This window comes from Salvia hispanica, chromosome 1, assembly GCF_023119035.1.
Source record: "Salvia hispanica cultivar TCC Black 2014 chromosome 1, UniMelb_Shisp_WGS_1.0, whole genome shotgun sequence".
Classification (NCBI taxonomy): domain Eukaryota; kingdom Viridiplantae; phylum Streptophyta; class Magnoliopsida; order Lamiales; family Lamiaceae; genus Salvia; species Salvia hispanica.
Genome location: NC_062965.1, coordinates 28768234 through 28788211, shown reverse-complemented (window position 1 = coordinate 28788211; position 19978 = coordinate 28768234). Strand labels below are relative to the sequence as shown.

Below are 19978 nucleotides of genomic sequence, written 5' to 3'. Positions count from 1 at the left end.
AGCTAAGTGTTTTTTATTTTTCGTATCAAGCACACAGCATTCATGTCATCTTACATATACAAAATTATTGTATAAATTACTACCATCTTATATATACAAAACTAAATACTTGTCCATCTTGACTTGAATAATTAATTTCATTATAGTATGAAAATTATCTTGATTATTAACTGGCTAATTCCGACCATGCTATTTTAAGATAGATTTGACTATGCCTAACATTTGGTCGAACCGAGTCCATAAGACTATTATTGGTCTTCATTGTCGGGCCCGGACAGGCCCAGAATTTAGTGGGTTTTAAATCTCAGAGCCCAACCAAGGCAAAAACTTTGTTACATTTATTAAACCATTTGTAAAAAAATATATTTATCCAAAGTGTACATATAAGAATCATTCAATAACGACAGCAATTATTTTTAAAATCACTAATAATAATAGGGGGAAATGTGTGGACTGAACTTAAGTGGTGCTCTACTGCTCTCCTATCATTGTATACAAATGAGTACAATTTTATAGGTGATATCATATAATTGTGGAGCCGCACTAATATTAATACTATGATGAAGATAGTTGAATAAAAATTCAATGGTACATATATATTATATCGGAATTTTTATTTTGAGATAATTTCTTTATAATTACGATTTTCTTGTAAATCTAGACCGTGGGAAGCTCGTCCTATTGACGTAAGCGTTTACACATTTCATATTAGCTGAGAACAATACAGTTGACATTTAAGAGGAACGGAACCAATGTGTGAATTGAATCATTTATTTATCTTTTAGAATCGTGTGTGCGGAGTATATATAATATTGTACTTATTTTAAGTTACTAACAAACCATACCATTAATTATGCCACTTCATGTTTTTTAAAGTTATAATATACGAGTGTATAAAATATTAATTACAACTTCATAACCGCTAAAATTAATTGAGCCACACAAAAATTGATCAGGTGTGGTTGCTACTTTCAGGAGCAGGTTAGCCCCATTAATTTATGGCCAACCGTCTTTCAAACTAAGGACATTATTTCTAGTCTGATGGTCTTCAATTAGATTATTGCACGTTAGATCTTAGGTTTTTCTTAAGAGAGGTAATAGGGGTATTTCATTTTCTGGAATCGTTTTAAAAAAATAATATTAAATAGTTAAAATAGAGGAAGAATAAAGTAAGACTGAGAATAATATAGAGAAAAGTCTTATCTATAATATTCTCTTTTTTATTTTACTTTTTCTCCACTTAAATTATTTATAATTATTTTTTCAAAATGAGTGCGCAAAATGAAATGCGTCTATTACAGTAGAACAGAGAAAGTATTGGGTTTCGTTTATTGTGATGACTTTTTTATGAGTACAAGCCTACAAGGTACAGTAATACAACAGAGATTGACATAATTTATCCTCTTACTGCTATACTAGAGATTTAGGGAATTTTAATATAAAGTTGATAAATTACTACATATTCGAAAGTTTTAATATAAAGTTGATAAAGTATGAGAGATAGAGATAAAAAAAAAATGATTATAGTATTGTTAACGAATAATAAAAATGAAAATTGATTCATTTTTTATAAAATAAAACTCAATGGAAAAAGAAATTATTGTTGTGAACGATGGAGTTGCAAAATAAAGAAAAAAAGGGAAATTGGTATAACCGACCACAACAGCCATAAGCACCACGTAACAAAAGTTGGTTACATTTTATTGTTTGGTTTGGATGAATAATGAAGCCTTAATCCGTCGACAACAATCGACTGTCAATCCCTATTCTTCTTCCACAATTCCCTCTATTTCTTCCTTGATTCGTATCCTCCTGGATAATTTCCTGCACTATTTTGGGAATTTTCTTCCAGACAAACCAAAAAAACTAAAAAACAGAGGAGCAGAATACCGATTGCGATGCAAAGGGCTGTTGACAATGTTCTCGCTGTAACCAAAGAGTCAGTATTCTCTCCCCTCCTTCCTCGTTTCGCGCGCATTATTGATTTTTGAGGATTTCGTAATTTGTTTGATTAATTTGGGGTTTGGTTTTGGTGATCAATATGGTTTTATCAGGGAGCTGTTTCCTATTCTATTTAGTTGCAAATTTTGGTTCATTTTAATTTCTGTTTGTAGAATTATGTTGATTATCATTGTGTGTTTTCTCTTCATTGATGGAAAGCTGTGGCTTGAGACAGAGGATTAAATTAATTTGAGAATTATTGTAATTAGCTGGTGTTTAGAGGGGTCTATATGGAGACAGGTTTGCAGAAATTGAGTCAGATTTACGTATTGGATGAGGAGCTGCTGTGAATGCATATGTCGCTGAATCAACACGTATTAGTCTTGTTTGTTGAATGGATTGGATATTTGGGGGGAATTAGTGGAGTATATTTTATTGCATTGAGTGGCAGGACAAAATGAATTTGTTTGGTCTTAATGTGAAGTTGACAATGTATATGAATGTCCGGAAATCAAAATGGAGCGTTTTATGTTCACCAGAGGCAGCGAATGGTTAGACATGAATACGAGAAGAATGAAATATGTCCAGCAAAGTAGAATAATGCCTTCTATTGTTTAAACGTGATGGATATTTTTGCATGTGCTACGATCAATATCCACCGAGTGCAAGCATTGTTTATGCTGAGCTGCTGAGGGATGTTCTTTGTGATAAAGTATGTAATACATTCACTTGATGTACAAATTAAGCATTCACATTCAGGATAAATTTATCATTTTATCAAGAGGGAGCATTTGTGCAGTAAGGCATGTAAAAACAACATGAATTGCACCATGCTACTTGTGGGAAATACTTCATACTGCGTGATACAGCATATCTTCACATTCGTTTGTGAATGAGTTCCAGACCACAAACTATTGAAAAAAATTATTTTGGTAGTTCTGGATCTGTCCTCCTTTACAAGATGTCAGTAGTTACCTTGAAGTTGTTGAAGTGATTCTCAAGCTTCCATACGTACATTTTATGATGATTCTTTTCTGACCCATTTCTTCTCCTTTTTATATTTTTTCTGCACGGAAGACATTATGATACACCAGCCATCTTACAACTGTGGTTCTTTTCCCTGTTGATATGATTTAGGTCGGTAAAGACGATCACATATGAATCTCTGCACAATATTGTAAGATTTATAAATGGAGTGTCAGCTTTATTATTGTCTATTTTGCCTGGAAAGACTTCTATTCTTGAAGGCATTCATGGTTGGGAGCTTAGGCCAACTTTTCGTGGACCTCGACTTCCTCGTTGGATGGAGAAGTAAGTTTCATTTTGTTATATAAATTCTTTAAGGAACTGCAGAATTTTCTTTGTGTATGATTCGCTCTGAAGATGACAGCATCTTATATTTGTTTCTGAAGATAGACCTGAATGTGCAGTCAACGACTGAATAGACACCTAAGTGAAGGATATCTATTTTTGTCTGATGTACTAAAATATTGATGAGACATGCTGCATATTTTTTCCCCTCATTTTGACTGTGTGGGATTGGGGACTGACCCATTTTGAAATTAACCTCAAACTTGCTTGGTTAGATATTTTCATATATCTTTGTCAGGCTTGTATTTAGGTGCAGCTTTTGAATTTATAATTTACAAGGTATAGAAGATAGTCATTTATGTCTGAGTTGATAACTAGGTACCCACCCTGTTCTTTTGGTTGTGTATTTCTTGATCGACAGGAAATAATGTTTTGAATGTGTGCAGTGGCGTATCGTCTTTCAATAAATTCATTCATGAAGTTTCTGTTGATTCTGACACGTCCTCAACTGTGGATTATTCATCCGATGGAGAAGAATGTGATATTTATCCTCCGTCTCCTCTGTCACATAGTTCCCGAGTCTCACGAGAAAGTATTTTTACGAAACAGAACAGAAGCTGGATATGGTGGATAAGATTTATAATTTCATGGGTTTTGTATCCTATGAAATTAATTTTCTTCCTACCACTTTATTTCATTAGATCAGCTTTTCCTACTTCTAAAGCCCCTGTGAGGTCAGGAAACTATCCTTCAGTCCCACAATCTCCTAGAAGATTGCAAAATCTCAAGGATCAATTTGTTCAACGGGCCACTGATCGCAGACATGGCGTTGTCGAGGTATGCTCCAATGCTCATTTACATAATATTTTTCCAAGATGATGTGGGACCATGTTACAACTATTTTCTCTTCCTGGCATACGATTGCCACAAAAGAATCTTAAGCATGGTCTCTATCTTGAGCACTGATGTTATGATACTGCTTTTCATTGATTATAATCCTGTGGTGCTTGAATGATACATTAACTATAACTCAATGGGAATGTGAAATATATGATGTTGCCTGACTGAAGACTGATCGACATATGTACATCCAGTCCTCTTCTTTTTCTTGTCTGGCTCTCAACTTAATGATTAACTAACTACAACTCAACGAAAAAGTGAAATATAAGAGGAGGGCCAGCTGATTGACATATATACATCTCTATTCCTGTTCCTTTTCTTGTCAAGTCCTCAACCTATATGCTTGAAATTAGAAATGATAACAAGAATGGTCATTTGGTGCATTTCTTATCATTGGACCATGAGCTGCCTGCACTTTATTTTGATAGTGCATAAGTTACTAAGTATGTCTTCATTCATACTTTTTTGTTTTTAGGATCTCCACCTAGCAATTGAGTTTTCCATAGAATCTGCATTTGATGTTGTTCACACGGCGGCCCATTGCGTGCTTTCTCCAATAAATACCTTGAGAAGTGTGTGCCAGTGGTTCTTCTCCAAACTCAGTTTTCGCCCTACTGCTGTTCTGTCAGATAAGGATCCAACTCCTTCTGAAAGGAAAACGTCTTTCAACCTCAATACAGATGCCAGGACATGTCAAGATGTCATAACAGAGCTTGGGTATGAGAAATGTGATCTAATGTTATCTTTTCTGTGGTCATTTCCTCTACTGTGCTTTCATATAAGGCGGCTAAATGGTGTTGTGTGTCGAGGCTCCATTTTTGTGAGGATTTGCTGAACATTTTGTCATTCATGCTCAATTCCGCCTACTTGTGCTTGTATATTGAGGTCATGATGTGTAGTTCTTTTTGGCGTTTGGAACTTGACTTTTTAGTGGCTTTCCACTTTAGAACAAACTGCCTTCCCCTGCCTTACATTATATCTTTTGTCGTTTTCAAAAGTCACTGCCATCGGTGAATTATACGTTCGACCGTATATCTTTTTGTTAGGACCTCAACTATAAACTTCAAAAGGTTTCAATTATCTTTTTCTGGTTTAGGTATCCTTATGAAGCTATCCGTGTGGTTACAGCTGATGGATACGTACTTCATCTGGAAAGGATGCCAAGGTTAGTGAGCAAAACACGTGATCAGTTGTTATTTTTATGCAATTTTTATCAGTAGCCCTTTACCTCCTGAAAAAGGAATAATAAAATTGCATTTTGATGTTTGTAAAATTATTGCAGGAGAGATTCACGAAAAGTTGTCTATCTGCAGCATGGAATATTAGATTCATCTATGGGGTGAGTTATGTCATAGATCTGTAATGATGATAGTAGTTTATAAAACCTGTTATCATCTGTAATGTCTTCTACTTAACGATGAAATGGTAAGTTTAATCTATTTTAATGGCCTCCACTACATGCAAGGCTACAGCTCACGTTGAATTGGATATGTTATCTACCATATTTGTATTGGACCTCGGAAAATGTTTCTGGCAATATCCAATTACTGTGTCTGCTCTAATGAATAGCACGTTTTTAAATTTTCTTCTTATTTTTGAATCATCTAGCATCATCATATCATTCACTTTGTTATAATGCGACTGCCTAATATTCTTAGCCGGGGAATAGAAAGAACAAAAAAAGATTAAGTTTCTGGATTACAAACAGATGTAAGATGAACAAAAAAGATATAGAATATGAAGTTAACCTTGGGCTACCAGCATCAATTTTATGTCTATTTGTGTTTCATACTGTATATGTTATACTACTACATCGTACTCCGTACATAACAAAACCAGATAACCAACAAACTTAAAAAAAAAAAAAATCCCAGTTTACCATCAGATCATTCTTTGAGGTGTGTGACGGGAAGGTTTTATTTCATTATGATTAACTGAACTTTGAAGTCTAAATGTAATTATTAGTATTGGATTTACTCTTAATAGTTCCTAATTATTTGACATGTCTTATGAAGTAATGCATTGTGAATTTTAATTGTGTTGTTATTTTTATTCCTCCAAATGATTTTGTTGTATTTTACCTATATTCTAACAGTAGTATTTAATTTTTACAGTTGGGTGGCAAATGGTGTCGTCGGTTCTCCTGCTTTTGCAGCCTTTGATCAAGGTTTGTACAATATCCAAAAGCTAAACTCGGTTCTTGAACATATATAGCAAGTATAATTTGTGCTATTGATTTTCTTTCCCGCTCATATGAAGGTTATGATGTTTTTCTTGGAAACTTTCGCGGATTAGTTTCGAGAGAACACATCAACACAAAAATCTCATCCCGGCAGTAAGTGGCTCCTATTTTGACAATTTAAATATCAGATAATCATATAGAGTAAGTATATATTAAGCTCCAACAATATAAAGGTAGCAAAGATTGTTCTATTGCTGTTCTATGGTATTGTTTATTATGTCTAGTGCCTTTTTTTGGAGGTTTGACCTTATTATTTGGTTTAACCTTTTCTTAACATTCCTGATTAAACTGAACTTATGCAGATATTGGAAATACTCAATCAATGAGCATGGGACTCGAGATATACCAGCAATGGTGGAGAAAATAAACGAAATTAAGATTTCTGAACTGAAGCCTCGCAAATCTGATCCCAAGGAAGAAAGTAACACTGATCAACCATACAAACTCTGTGCAATTTGTCACAGCCTGGGAGGAGCTGCCATTTTGATGTACGTTATAACTCGTCGGATAGAGGAAACACCCCACAGGCTGTCCAGAATGATCCTACTCTCACCGGCTGGTTTCCACCATGATTCTACCGTTGTATTCACTGTATCAGAGTACTTATTTTCTCTGATTTCTCCTCTCTTGGCACCTTTCCTGCCAGCCTTCTATATTCCCACTAGGTTTTTCCGTATGCTGCTAAATAAGTTGGCTCGCGACTTCCACAACTTACCCGCGGTTGGGGGACTGGTACAGACCCTCATGAGTTATGTCGTCGGTGGCGACAGCTCAAACTGGGTCGGGGTCTTAGGTCTACCTCACTACAACATGAACGACATGCCAGGCGTCGCGTTCAGGGTGGCGATGCATCTAGCGCAGATGAAGCGCACGAAGAAGTTTGCAATGTTCGACTATGGCAGTCGGGCTGCAAACACAGAGGTGTATGGTACCCCGGGGCCGTTGAACCTGGGGGAGTTCTACAGCTTGATCGACATCCCTGTCGATCTCGTGGCCGGGAGGAAGGACCGGGTGATCAAGCCATCCATGGTGAGGAACCACTACACTGTGATGAAGGATGCGGGAGTGGAGGTGTCCTTCAGCGAGTTCGAGTATGCGCACTTGGACTTCACATTCTCTCACCGCGAGGAGCTCTTATCCTACGTGATGTCGCGCCTGCTGCTGGTGGGCGCGCCCTCGAAGCAGATGAACAGGACTAAGTCCATCAAGGTGAAGAGGAAAGATCTGCAGGTGAAAGCAGCCAAAGTGAACACGTGAGAACTGGTTGTTTATCTCCTCATTGTAGGAGATGTTAAACCTATGTACATACATAGAAAGAGATAGAGTTGGGAGGGCTTGGTGTTGTTAGTGAAGATTTAAGCCAACTTAGGTCTCAGTTTCCTCTTCTCTCCTTTTTTTCTCCTGGGAATAGAAAACTAGAGACGTCAGTGTTGTATTATGTTGTTTGGAGCTAATAGCAAGCACCTCTAGTTTTTGTTGTATTATGTCAAAAGTGTGATGCATGTAACTTTTAGACCTCACGATATTCTTGAGTTGATGTATGTTGTACTATTATAATAAAAATTCAAACTATTTTTTTGTTTTTTTAAAAATTTTATACAGTACTTCTTACGTCCACTTTTTAATTTTGATTCGTTCGTAAAAGTTACTACTCCACTAGGTTTTGTTATCTATACATATATTGAAATGGAGATGATTCACTTTTGAATTTTTTTAAAAAGTTAAAATACATAATTATATCCATTCACTTATACATTAGTATTAGTTGGTATCACAAAATATATCACCTCAGCTCCGGACATAATATCAATACGTTGCTTCATAAGTATTAGATTTCCTAACTCAATATAAGGATTTGATATGTTTTATGATACCAATTGATATTATTATATCAGTAAATTGGTATGATTTTGTAGTTATCTGAATTTTCATTTTTAAAGAATTTCACAAGAAAACCACTCCCATATGGAAAATTGGAATAAATCATAAAATTGGGCCTATATTGTAATTCTTCATATCAAAATTGGTGTGAAGAGGAAAAAAAAAAACAAAAAATACCAACCAGTATTAAAAATAGAGAGCGAATGACTAATCTTAGATAACGATAAATACATAAAAAGCCCATCTTATTTTGGGCCCAACAAATGCTAACTGACGGCGCCATATATATAGGCGTTGGCCTCTCGTTTTAAACCTCTCTCCTGTGTATGCTTTGCCTCGTCGCGACGTCGCATAGCAATCACAGAAACCCTAGCTCCCCTTCCTTCCATACTTCCGGCGGCGGCAACGGTTGAAACGGCGGAGACGGATTACTTCATGCTTGGAGCGCTCGTTGTAGATTATCGATTACCACACGTATGTTTAATTTTCTCCAATGAGAAATATATTTTGCTTGTTTGTTTATGAGTACTTTTTTGAATCGTTGAATAGTCGAATTGAGCTGAATGCTTTGATTTAACCTTGCTTGTTTGATTTGTTATTTCGGTGTGCGGCGTGTATTTCGTGTTCTGGAGTTGTTTTTCTGCTTTATGTTAGTAAATTGTTTTTTGTTGTCCTGTGCATTATCTGTATTTTTCTTTAGTTAGATGCATTGGTAGCTTATTCTGGATATGTTTTATGTGTATAGTGATGGAAATTGCTTCTCGGAAAAGGAAAAGCATGCTTCTGATTACGTACTCTGAGGAAATTGTGGATGGCAAGCCAATCATAGTTTGCTCAAATTGCCTTCCGATTAAGGTGCATCGAGAACCAGCAGGGCATGCCTTCCATGATGCTGCTCTTAAGCTGTCAGGCCACTTTGTGGTGGTGGATGACAAGGACAAAGATGATGGCAAGACAGTTCCGGAGGAGAAAGAGAATGTTTATGTTCAATCATCAGAGTCTTACAAAGGAAAGAAGAAATCTGGCGGTGATTCAAAGCAGCAAGATCATTATGCCTTGTTGGGGTTGAGTCATTTGAGGTATCTGGCAACTGAAGATCAGATAAGGAAAAGTTATCGTGAGGCAGCTCTGAGACATCATCCTGACAAGCAGGCTGCTCTTTTGCTCCTCGAGAAAACTGAGGATGCGAAGCAGGCAAAGAAGGATGAGATAGAGAGTCTGTTCAAGGCCATTCAGGAGTCATATGAGGTGCTGATAGACCCTGTCAAGAGAAGAATCTATGATTCCACAGATGAGTTTGATGATGAAATTCCCGTTGACTGCGCACCACAGGACTTCTACAAGGTCTTTGGACCTGCCTTCTTGAGGAATGGACGCTGGTCTGTTAACCAGGCTGTCCCGACTTTGGGAGATGATAAAAGCCCAATCAAAGAAGTGGATGCTTTCTATGACTTTTGGTATGCATTCAAGAGCTGGAGGGAGTTTCCTCATGCTGATGAGTATGATCTGGAGCAAGCTGAGTCCCGTGAAGACAAAAGGTATATGGAAAGGCAAAATGCTAAACTTTCGGAGAAGGCAAGGAAAGAAGAATATGCACGTATACGCACTCTTGTTGATAATGCCTACAAACGAGACCCGCGAATTTTGAGAAGAAAAGAAGATCTGAAAGCTGAGAAGGTAAGGAAAAGGGAGGCAAAGGTTTTGGCCAAGAAAATGCAGGAGGAAGAAGCAGCTAGAATTATTGAAGAGGAGAAGAAACGGAAAGAGGAGGAGGAGAAAAGGGCCGCTGAAGCTGCTTCAAATCAGAGAAAGATCAAGGAGAAAGAAAAGAAGCTCCTTCGCAAAGAACGGACCCGTCTTCGAACACTTTCAGCACCTATTTTGTCCCAGCATTTGCATGGTCTTACTGCTGATGATGTGGAAAGTCTTTGCTCATCTTATGATAAAGATCAGCTCAAAAGTCTATGTGATCGGATAGAAGGGAAGGAATTGGTTGAGAGCGGAAATCTCCTAGCCGAGTGTCTCAACACCGATCAGAAACCGAAGGATGTGAAGGAAGTTGAAACAAATTCTAAACCGAATGGTTCTGTAGCTATGAATGGACATGCTACTTACAGCAGCTATGAGAAAAGAGAAAAACCTTGGTCTAAAGAAGAGATTGATCTTTTGAGGAAGGGAATGCTGAAATTTCCTAAAGGAACTTCTCGAAGGTGGGAAGTGATCTCTGAATATATTGGTACTGGTCGGTCTGTGGAAGAGATTCTCAAGGCTACAAAAACAGTACTTTTACAGAAGCCAGATTCTGCTAAAGCTTTTGACTCCTTCCTTGAGAAAAGAAAGCCTACGCCCACGATAGTATCTCCTCTCACAACTAGGGAGGAGGTTAAGGGCACGCCCATTAACATTGAGGAGAGTCAATCTTCAGCTCCTGATAATTTGCCAGAGTCATCAAATTCTAGTGTAAACAATCTGAGCTCTGGCGACAGTACTGCTGCAAATGGAGTTTCCTCAGACCAAGATTCATGGTCCGTTGTCCAGGAAAAAGCTTTAGTCCAAGCTCTGAAAACCTTCCCAAAGGACACTAACCAGCGCTGGGAACGAGTTTCAGCTGCAGTTCCCGGAAAAACTGTGGCTCAATGTAAGAAGAAAATCACTATGATGAAGGACAGCTTCAGGAGCAACGATGTGGCAGACAGAGGCACTGAGGACCCGAAGGATTTGAAGGACTCGTCCAGTCAGAACGAGGAAACGACCAAGGCCTCAGCTGACAGTGACGCTGCTGTAAACGACATTTCATCTAGTTCTGATGCAGACATGTGGTCCGATGTCCAGGAGAAAGCATTGATCCAAGCACTGAAAACCTTCCCAAAAGACACTAACCAGCGATGGGAGCGCATTGCTGCAGCAGTTCCAGGGAAAACAGTGAATCACTGTAAGAAAAAGTTTGCATCTCTAAAAGAGAGCTTTAGGAGCAAGAAAAACACAGCTTAGTTTTTACAATCATGTTATTATTTGGTCGTGGAGATGGAACAAGTCTTGGGGACTCGCAGCAGCAGCTTCTCTTACAACACCATTCCTATGACTGTTATTGTTGTCACTTCTTAAGGGTAATGGAAACTTGCCATTTTGCATATGGTGCAGTTTTGTACGAGCAGAGAGTTATTCATGTCTTTTTTGTTCTCAATTCTTTATTTTTCTTTAAATTACTACAGAGCATTATTCTACTTGATGGTTCTTGACATATTTCATTTATATCTGTGCTTATTCTATTATATGATTCTGTTTTTTGTCGCATATTTTGGGCTGTTAACATAATGGGAAGAAACTTATTGAACGATCATCCTTTTAAATGACACATTCATTGCTCTAAACGCACTTTCATATATCTGTTATTTACAGATAAAAAGAAAGTGAAAAAAAAACATTATTCCTGTTAGTTTCTCTGCTTTTTAAGCAACTTGGGCAAAATTGTTCTCTGCAAGTTAGGCCTGAACAGTTTTGTTTTCTTAGTTTAATTGATGGGTGGCTGAGGTGGCGGTGGCATGGGACAACCGAGTGGAAGAACATAAGATGGTTGGTGGTGGTGGTGCCCTGGAGGCATCATCACTGGAGTGCCTACTGCAGGAGCCATGTGACGGCCGGGAGGAACAGCCACCGGCTGCCCCACAGGTGCTCCGCCGTACATGCCTAATCCATGCATGTTTGGCCTCTGATGATGCTTCATTGCAGGCGGAGCGGCTGGTGGGGGATGGGGGTGTTGGCCGGTTACGAGCGGCGCCAGGTGGGCCGACGATGGAACCTCCTCGCCGTTGACGCTGGTGATATCGTGGATGCTGGACCTCCTCCTGTCCCTGTTCATGGAGTTCAAACGGATGAAGTATTTCTGGGCATGGCTTGCCACCTGCGTTGGAGTTCTTGAAATCACATAGTTTCTTGAAATGCTCCTCCAATCCCCTTTCCCAAACTTGTCCAACCCCAGTAAAAACAACCTGCATCACACAAAAAAGTTGAACATTTGGGCCATTAGAATTTAGAGGGTAAAAGTATAAAAGTACCTGTGCTCCTCTTCGGTCCACGGAATCCCCTTCCGCCGCTCTTGCTCTGACCGGCTGGCGCTTCCGCCACCCTTGCCGGCGCTGGGCTCCACAGGAGAGAAACTAGAGTTGGAAAAGGGCTTATCTTTCTGATGAAAGGGGTGGTCTTTATAAGAAGAAGATGAAGCTGTTGCAATATTTGTATTGTAGTTAGGTAATGGCACATTCCCAGCTTCAATGGCAGCTACATCTTCAAGAAGAAGCATGTAGTGATGCTTTAATTCAAGAATGCTTTTGGTGGGAACCATTGAAGCAATCTTGGTCCAGCTTTGTTCCTTGCATTCCTCGTTCCAGTGCATGGCAATGCCGTTCTCAAATTCCTTCTCTTCTTCCCGGCTCCACCCACCTCCCGACCAACCTCCCGACATGCGCGCGTGTGTGTGTGTATATACGTATGTATATGTTGAGAGCTCAAGAATTGTTGGAGATGGTGGAGAGAGGGAGTTGCAGGAATAAGGAGAGGAGGAATGCAAGATAAGCATTAATGGAAGAGAAGGACCACCTGTCACTAGTGCGACTCCATGGGATGGGTGCATTTGTCATATATATTACAAAATCATTGCATTTCTACTTTCATCTATATCCTGATTTTACTCTCCAATTTCTTTTAAAATGATAGCTACTACGTTTGATATTACATCTCCTGCTATACGCATTATAAAATGAGTTTATAGTGTGTAGCAGGAGATAGTAGCACCAAATATAATAGATAACCTCTTTTGGTATAGAAGAGATAGAATTGGAGTATCTTTGTCAAATACTTGATTCTTATTTACACCAATGGGTCAGATGGCCAAGCCTAGGTGACTATTTACCAAATACATAGGTCTCTGCAAAATCGTAAGACCATGTACAGGGGTTGAGATCATTTCCACTATAACAAAGAGAAAGAGGTAAGATAATTGTGGTGTGTATTATTAATGGGCTGCTTAGTGAGATTAACACATTTTGGGTTTTTGTATTTTGCAATTTGCCTAAACAACAAAAGCGTCGCTCTAATTGTAATTAATGCGCGCTGCCTAAATAGTGTACATTAAGTCATATCGACTACTCCAATTAACAACTGGTTTATTAATCTTGTTTGGTTAAATTGCTTAACATTCTATCTCAGCCACTATTATATGTTACTAAATGTATGGTGAATTGCATATTTCTATTAGATTTTGAAATTTTGATAGCAACACGTTGTATGACTGGGATGGAATTTGGAGTTATATATACACAAGAAATATTCTCTCACTAACGCTACCAGGAATAAATAAATCTTTATTTACTGAATTTGTGTGTCGCTTTCAATCAAGCGATGTTTTAAATATTTTAATGATTCGGAATAAAATAAAGTACTACTAATTCTATATTTTAATCTACATAAATATCAAAAGTTAGCTTTTTAACCCTGTAATCTGATCTCTTTAAATTTCAACGTTTCTTTTAAAGAAAGAAATTTCAACATTTTTCAACAGTGGGCAAGCCCTACCAAAATTTAAAATTCAAGAATATATCATAAGCCCAATTAAACCTTTGGTTACAAATTTACAATAATATCTCAAGACAAAGTTTTCTTCCTTATCTATATTATTGGGCAGTATGAAAAGAAACACAAGACACCAATAAAATATTTCTCCATAATAATAAAATCAGGCAATTAAAATAGAGAAAACACATTTCGTTAGCCTGCTTAAATATGGAATCCAAGTCGACTTCAACTCTATCTAAGCTGTCAAAGCTCAATAAACTCCCTTCATATCAAAAGTTGGAAGACAATACAAGTCATATTTCATTCATGGAAATGAGAAAATTAAACACGAACCAACTCTTAACAATATTAGACCTTACTTTCTCCATTCAACTTCAGATTTCCACAGCCATTTCAGATATCATCATGTTCAATCAACGGCTGAGAACCATCGATTCCCAAGAGCTACATCATGCTAATTCTACATATCGCATAGTATTGATTCGTGTGCAAGTGATTCGAGGAGGGCATAGACGAAAGAGTAAAAACTATCACTAGCAGCAATTTGTTGGAAGACTAATACCATAACCAAACAGCATACACATACAAGACAAGAAAATAAACAAGAAATAGAGGATTTCTTGATAGGGCTCCAGATACGATGATGAAATCATGCAAGCTTGGAAAGTAAGAGCAATTTATAATCTATTTCTAACATCGAACAAACTACAGATCTGTTTTGCAGTTTTATTCCTATCTTACAAGTCTCTTAACCATAACGTACAAAACACTTGATCAGTTATTTTCTGTTGTCTTTTCTTATACTATGATAAAATTGCTGCCAATAGCCTCAAGCATTCGAGTTAAAATAGTGAAGAAAAGGGAATGTATCAATCATAAATGCACTTGTCTAGCACATACTCGTAGCTATAAAGAACAACATCAAACGCTTTATATTTTCCCTTTGCATAGGATAAAAATGAGTGATGATGTTAAAGGCAATACATTTTCATATCACAATTGATGGGATTAACATGCAGGTAAAAATAGATATTTCCCCCGAGTGCTACTCTCTTTGAATTTGCAGCTTACTTCACTTATATCAGAGACCTCGTATTTACATGTCTGACCTAATAAAGACTAGTGAGAATAATCAGACATCTGAATTCACAACGTTCTTTCTATTGCCATCTAACCTGTTAAAACCAGATTTCAGAATTTTGTTGTCTTGAAGACTTGAACTGTCTTTCTTGAGGTTTTTGCCTCAGTCTCATCTAGAAAATTCCATAAAGGAATCAAACAATGAGAGGTATCCAAAACTGGTGCTTTGAGAAAAGGGACTAGTTTTAGAAGATACTTACCTAAGGAGAATCAATAATTTGGCAAATAACGGTAACAGAGTGTGGTAGATTTGTGAATGCCATTTCCAACCTTCTGCAAGAAGACTGCCTCAAGCACAGATGAAGTGGCGTTGAGAAACTTCGGAGTAAGGATTTTTGTGTCATCTGGAAGATGCGGAGAACAAAACACTGTCTGATGGATGAGTATATTCGGATAGCCCATACTACTCATGGAATTCTTGTAGAAGAGATGCTCTATCTGGGTTCATAATCAGAAGCTGTTGTATGTCTTTTGGCAGCATATTGAACACTATTTTCAGATCTTTCTTTAACTTGTTACAGACTGCTTCAGAATCTTCATTTACTCTTCCATACTGCCATGGAGAAAAATTTAGTTAATGGAAACACATGGACTGATAATATACAAACAACTGTCACTGATAACAGAAAACCTTGCGTTGTTAAGATAAAAGCAGCAGCGAAGTATGATACAAGATGCAATCTGGGCTTCCTCATTGAGAAACCATAAGGCTAGTAAGTATTAACCCTTAGGTTGTTATCACTTACAAATATAGATACTCTTCAAAGTGAGAGAGAAGTTGTTGAACTGATTAATCTTGGAACATCTGACTTGCAAATCAAGAAGGGATTAACAATCTAAGTATGTTAAGTACCTGCATTTTTGTTATGACTTAAGGTCATGTTACACTACACCTAATTTTCACAGGTTATTACAGGATATAATGTTTAGGGAAGTTTACACTAGAAACCACTTGGCATCCATTATGCCCGAGTTGCTAGGAAAGTCCATTGAATCCACATAAACATATACTAACATTATCCAATGCAGGAAGAGGAAAAAGCATGTTCGTGCTAAGATCCTCATTATCTTGTATTATCTCATACAAATACATAAATAGAAGCATTTTGAGGCAGTTAAAGCCCTCTCTGATTATCAGCACTTTCTTGCGATTATTTGAGCAGAAGCAATCGAGTCCATTATGTAAACATAAATGAATGGATATTGGATAAGATGTCAAACCATAACACTGGATCTTCTCCGCATAAACAAAGTTGATTCAACAGAACAACGAGGAGAAGCAAGGAGCAATTCATAGTGAATTTTACCCCTTGGTCCACAATTTTCTTATGCATAATCTTCATTAAATAGAGCTGTGTAGAATAGCAAATAGAAAAGTACGATATATTGTTTAATGAGTTTGAGTAAATGTTGAAAATTCTTACTCATGCGACATGCATTTCACCAAAGCCAAAATTGTCATGAATTATTGCATTAATATTTTTTATAATAAAAATCACTCTTGCTAATTTTAGAGAACTTGCCTGCATTTCTCCGAGAAGGTGCCTCTCAATTGCATTGAAGGAATCAACAATTTCCAATTCTGACATTCTACTTATCAACTGGTGTATATTGGTCTTTACTCTAGCTTGCCTCCACAATTTATATTGTTCTTGCTCAGCAACAGCACGCTTTCTTCGGAACCATGGGAGAAAGTTATATCCTTTCAGAAACTGCCTGCATTGATATTCAGAACATATTATTATCTTCAGGAGATATCAATAAAATAGTCATAGAAACCTAAGTTTGCCACACAATAACCTATAATATTCAATTAGCATTATAGCATATTAAAATCAATGCAACTTAAAGCAAACCCTACTAGATAGGTGAAGTTCAGATTGTGATCGCTTACACTTTCTTATAGATGATTTCAAAACAGTCAATGGACTGATCACTGATGTGCACGTTGGCAAGAGAAAAGGAATTAATTAAACAAGTGGTTTGAGTGAAGAACTAAGCAATACCTGTAGAGATCCAGCCAATTTGACTTCATCCGCTTCAACAAAAACTTTCCTGGACCTCTTGCAGACAAACTCTCTAGGAACTCCTCAGCATTGAATGTGGGTAGAGGAGGGGGATCGGAAAATGGAGACGATGTTTCAGAAGGTGTAGTTGGTCTAAAATATGGACCAAAAGGAGCCAAGAAGTTAGTCGTCAACTCCAAAAAATGGCGACGTAGTATATCATTGTTGACAACTGACATCGACTCCTCAACCCTGGGAGACAGTCCTGCATCAATAAGTCTATTCAGGATAGATGTATCCGGCTTTGTCAGTCCAGCATAATTCGTCCATACAGCTTCTTTATGCTCAGTCATTAGACACAGAGGACCATCTCTCTTCAACTTCACAGCATTCAAGAAGTTTGCAGGAGTAAATCTCTTTAAAGCAACATTTTGACCAGGCGGAGTTCCTGCAGCAGTTTTAGAACCAAAAGGATGGCGGGTAGAATTTGAAGCGGGATTTCCAACTGAAATAATGTGAGGCATAATACGAAGTGCCTTTAAGAAGAAAAGGTTTGTCACGCCTAGAATCATTGGAGGAAAAGAGGAACCCTGAGGAAGAGAGTTCAAACTGGCAAACTCCGGGTCGTGAATAGTAAAGTAAGGTCTGAAATCAACACTCAAAAGAAGTGGGGCAACCAAACTAACTAGACCAGAAACAGCTTCAGAACATTGCGGAGGTGTTGGTGCTATTATCAAGATGGGTTCCCCCAAAAGCAGGAGTTCCCACAGCTTCCAAAGTTGCAATAAGAGTCCACGAAATGTACCAAAAAGATCTGAGTCATGAAATAGGCCCTGAGGAACTGATAGATTTGAGGGGAGAAGAGGAGCAAGTGAGGAAGCAGAGTCTTCGAAAAGTCCACTATTTGATGGCAAACAATGAGAAGGTGGCAGATTCACTTTTAGCGATGCATTCCCAATAGGAAGCTCCATCTGTTGACCCGGCACGGGTGTAGGCCACTTTGATACATAAGCAGCAATGTAATTAAGTGCCTTGCTTCCAATGTCAAAGTACAATGGCCCCAAAATTTGTAATAAAGGTCTAAACACACTCGTGTATGGACTGTATGAAAGAATAACCACAGATTTTTGCTCGCCTCCACGCTTTAGTCTCTCATCATGCCTCTGCCTATTAAACACAAAGCCATACAAGAATCGGGAGTCATAGCTGATCTGACTTTTACCTATTGGCTTCTGGGGAGATAATTTATTATCCACTACTTCAACGATCTCTGTTGATGCCACACTCGAAGCTTGAAGGTTTCTCTCTCTTTTTGTGCGGAAAAAGAATATACAATCATGGATGCTTGAGCGATTATGATGCTGTGAAACTGAATCCGGAAATGAATTAAAAGAGACTTCAAGCTCCTCACTTTGGGTAAGACAGCCAGGAGGATAACACTCTTCAATCAGCTGACCCTGCTCAAGATCAAACCTGATGATGCAAAATGCAGCCACCCATTGCTGCAAAGATCTTTCATCAACTTCCGGTGCAGGCTCCGACTTGAGAGAAAATGATGGCGACCGGCTCATCTCAAGATCACTCAAAAATCAATAGACACCAATCATATAATCTGCACATACCGTATCCACACAGTAGAACGAATGCAACAGAGGTCAGCCATAAGCGAAACAGCACCAAATCTGCTGCCAAAGTTAGTTAACCGGGCATGGTTATGAGCACAATTGAAATTCATGGATACAGTTAAGGAACATAAGCCAGTGTCTCCTACTATATAAATGCATAACACTAACAAGTATCACTACTATCTACAAACTATACAATCTAAGTTACAAAATACTCACTTTTGGATAAAGAATAGCTGCAAAAACATTCAATGTTTGCTGACATTAGCGCATCTCATTGACTTAAAATCCATCCAAGTTTTATTAGTATAGTATTCAAACAAAAAATTATTGTTTTGAAACATACCCATTGATTATTGTCCAAAGCTATCTGTAGGTTACTATAGTTGGAATTCATTATTTGCTCCCAAGTAAAATTTAGACTTTTCCCACAACATCATTGTAAAATAGAATAGCATAAACCCATAAAATCAGGAAAAATGTTTACTTTTCAATAAAAGGGGCTCCTTCATTTCCATAACTATTACCTGAACTGTGCAGCTCGGATCTGACAAAAGGAGAAAAATTCGAAGAGAAAAACTGACTTCTTGTATTGGGATTGGCGCTGATTGAGAAAAGAGAGTGTCGCTGCTTGTGTGCGTTTGTGAAAGCGCAGCACTTGAATGAAATGGACACCAATTCGAGCTTATTTACCGCTGCGTTGTTTTGGATTTTGGGCTGTGCAATCTTCAGACATTCCTTTTTAGTGCGAGTCAATAAATATTTATGCATAAATCAGAACTATTAAAGAAATAGTAGCACTACTATACGTTTTTTTATGTTTATCCTATATGTTGGCAAACTCACAAAACAAAAAAAAGAGTGGTGCCTAAAGTAGGTACATATTTTTATAGTATAACTTTTCCATTTTAGGTGAGGTATTGGTGCCTAAAGTAGTTATATTTTTATACTCACATACTCCCCTATAGTTAAAGTCAAATTTGGCGTGGACATACAAGTATATAATCTATTTTTTTTTATAAATTGTATAATAAAATGTAAGTGAAGTGAGTTTTTAAGATAAAAATGAAATGTGACTTTTATTATAGGAAGGATATAAAATGTGATTATTATTATTATGGTACGGAGAGAATATAATTTTTCCATTTTAGATGAGGCAAATCAGACGATATGATTATCAGTTTAATCAATAATCAATTGGAAGGTAGATAAATCCTTTAAAAATTAATGGTAGACTGAAAAATCCACTAAAAAGAAGCTGATGATTTTTGATATTTTAAGCTTAAAGATACATCATTTCGTTATTAGTAATTAAATTTTTGCATAAATTTTATCTCGTACCAAATTTGCAAAATATTTAA

At 37.5% G+C, this 19978-nt stretch overlaps 4 protein-coding genes across 9 annotated transcripts; 2 read left to right on the top strand and 2 right to left on the bottom strand.

Moving 5' to 3' along the window:
• The first annotated feature begins 1711 nt into the window (after positions 1-1711).
• On the top strand, positions 1712-7986 carry LOC125202363 (lipase lipl-1). Its single transcript, XM_048100745.1, has 9 exons — positions 1712-1939; positions 3079-3252; positions 3699-4089; positions 4628-4869; positions 5249-5317; positions 5435-5491; positions 6267-6319; positions 6412-6487; positions 6697-7986. The coding sequence occupies exons 1-9, from the start codon at positions 1899-1901 to the stop codon at positions 7649-7651; spliced, it is 2058 nt and encodes a 685-aa protein (XP_047956702.1). The 5' UTR covers positions 1712-1898; the 3' UTR covers positions 7652-7986.
• A 598-nt stretch (positions 7987-8584) lies between these two features.
• LOC125206051 (dnaJ homolog subfamily C member 2-like) lies at positions 8585-12943 on the top strand. 3 transcript variants are annotated; one of them, XR_007173893.1, is made up of 4 exons: positions 8585-8749; positions 9021-11382; positions 11786-11944; positions 12005-12943. XR_007173893.1 is itself a non-coding variant. In XM_048105338.1 (2 exons), the coding sequence occupies exon 2, from the start codon at positions 9023-9025 to the stop codon at positions 11264-11266; it is 2244 nt and encodes a 747-aa protein (XP_047961295.1). In that variant the 5' UTR covers positions 8585-8749; positions 9021-9022; the 3' UTR covers positions 11267-11459. The 3 variants fall into 3 exon arrangements, 1 of the variants encoding a protein (XP_047961295.1); XR_007173894.1 differs by having other exon boundaries at positions 11786-12943; XM_048105338.1 differs by lacking the exons at positions 11786-11944; positions 12005-12943 and having other exon boundaries at positions 9021-11459.
• LOC125206069 (transcription factor MYBS1-like) lies at positions 11687-12905 on the bottom strand. Its single transcript, XM_048105354.1, has 2 exons — positions 12331-12905; positions 11687-12264 (listed from the first exon to the last, which is right to left on the bottom strand). The coding sequence occupies exons 1-2, from the start codon at positions 12903-12905 to the stop codon at positions 11787-11789; spliced, it is 1053 nt and encodes a 350-aa protein (XP_047961311.1). The 3' UTR covers positions 11687-11786.
• A 1812-nt stretch (positions 12944-14755) lies between the features above and the next one.
• LOC125201407 (protein DENND6A) lies at positions 14756-19352 on the bottom strand. 4 transcript variants are annotated; one of them, XR_007172906.1, is made up of 5 exons: positions 19145-19352; positions 16993-18677; positions 16510-16702; positions 15187-15539; positions 14756-15099 (listed from the first exon to the last, which is right to left on the bottom strand). XR_007172906.1 is itself a non-coding variant. In XM_048099499.1 (4 exons), exons 2-4 carry the CDS (start codon positions 18561-18563, stop codon positions 15390-15392), a joined length of 1914 nt encoding a protein of 637 aa, XP_047955456.1. In that variant the 5' UTR covers positions 18564-18674; positions 19145-19352; the 3' UTR covers positions 14756-15389. The 4 variants fall into 4 exon arrangements, 1 of the variants encoding a protein (XP_047955456.1); XR_007172904.1 differs by having other exon boundaries at positions 16993-18674; XR_007172905.1 differs by having other exon boundaries at positions 16993-18604.
• Positions 19353-19978: the final 626 nt, after the last annotated feature.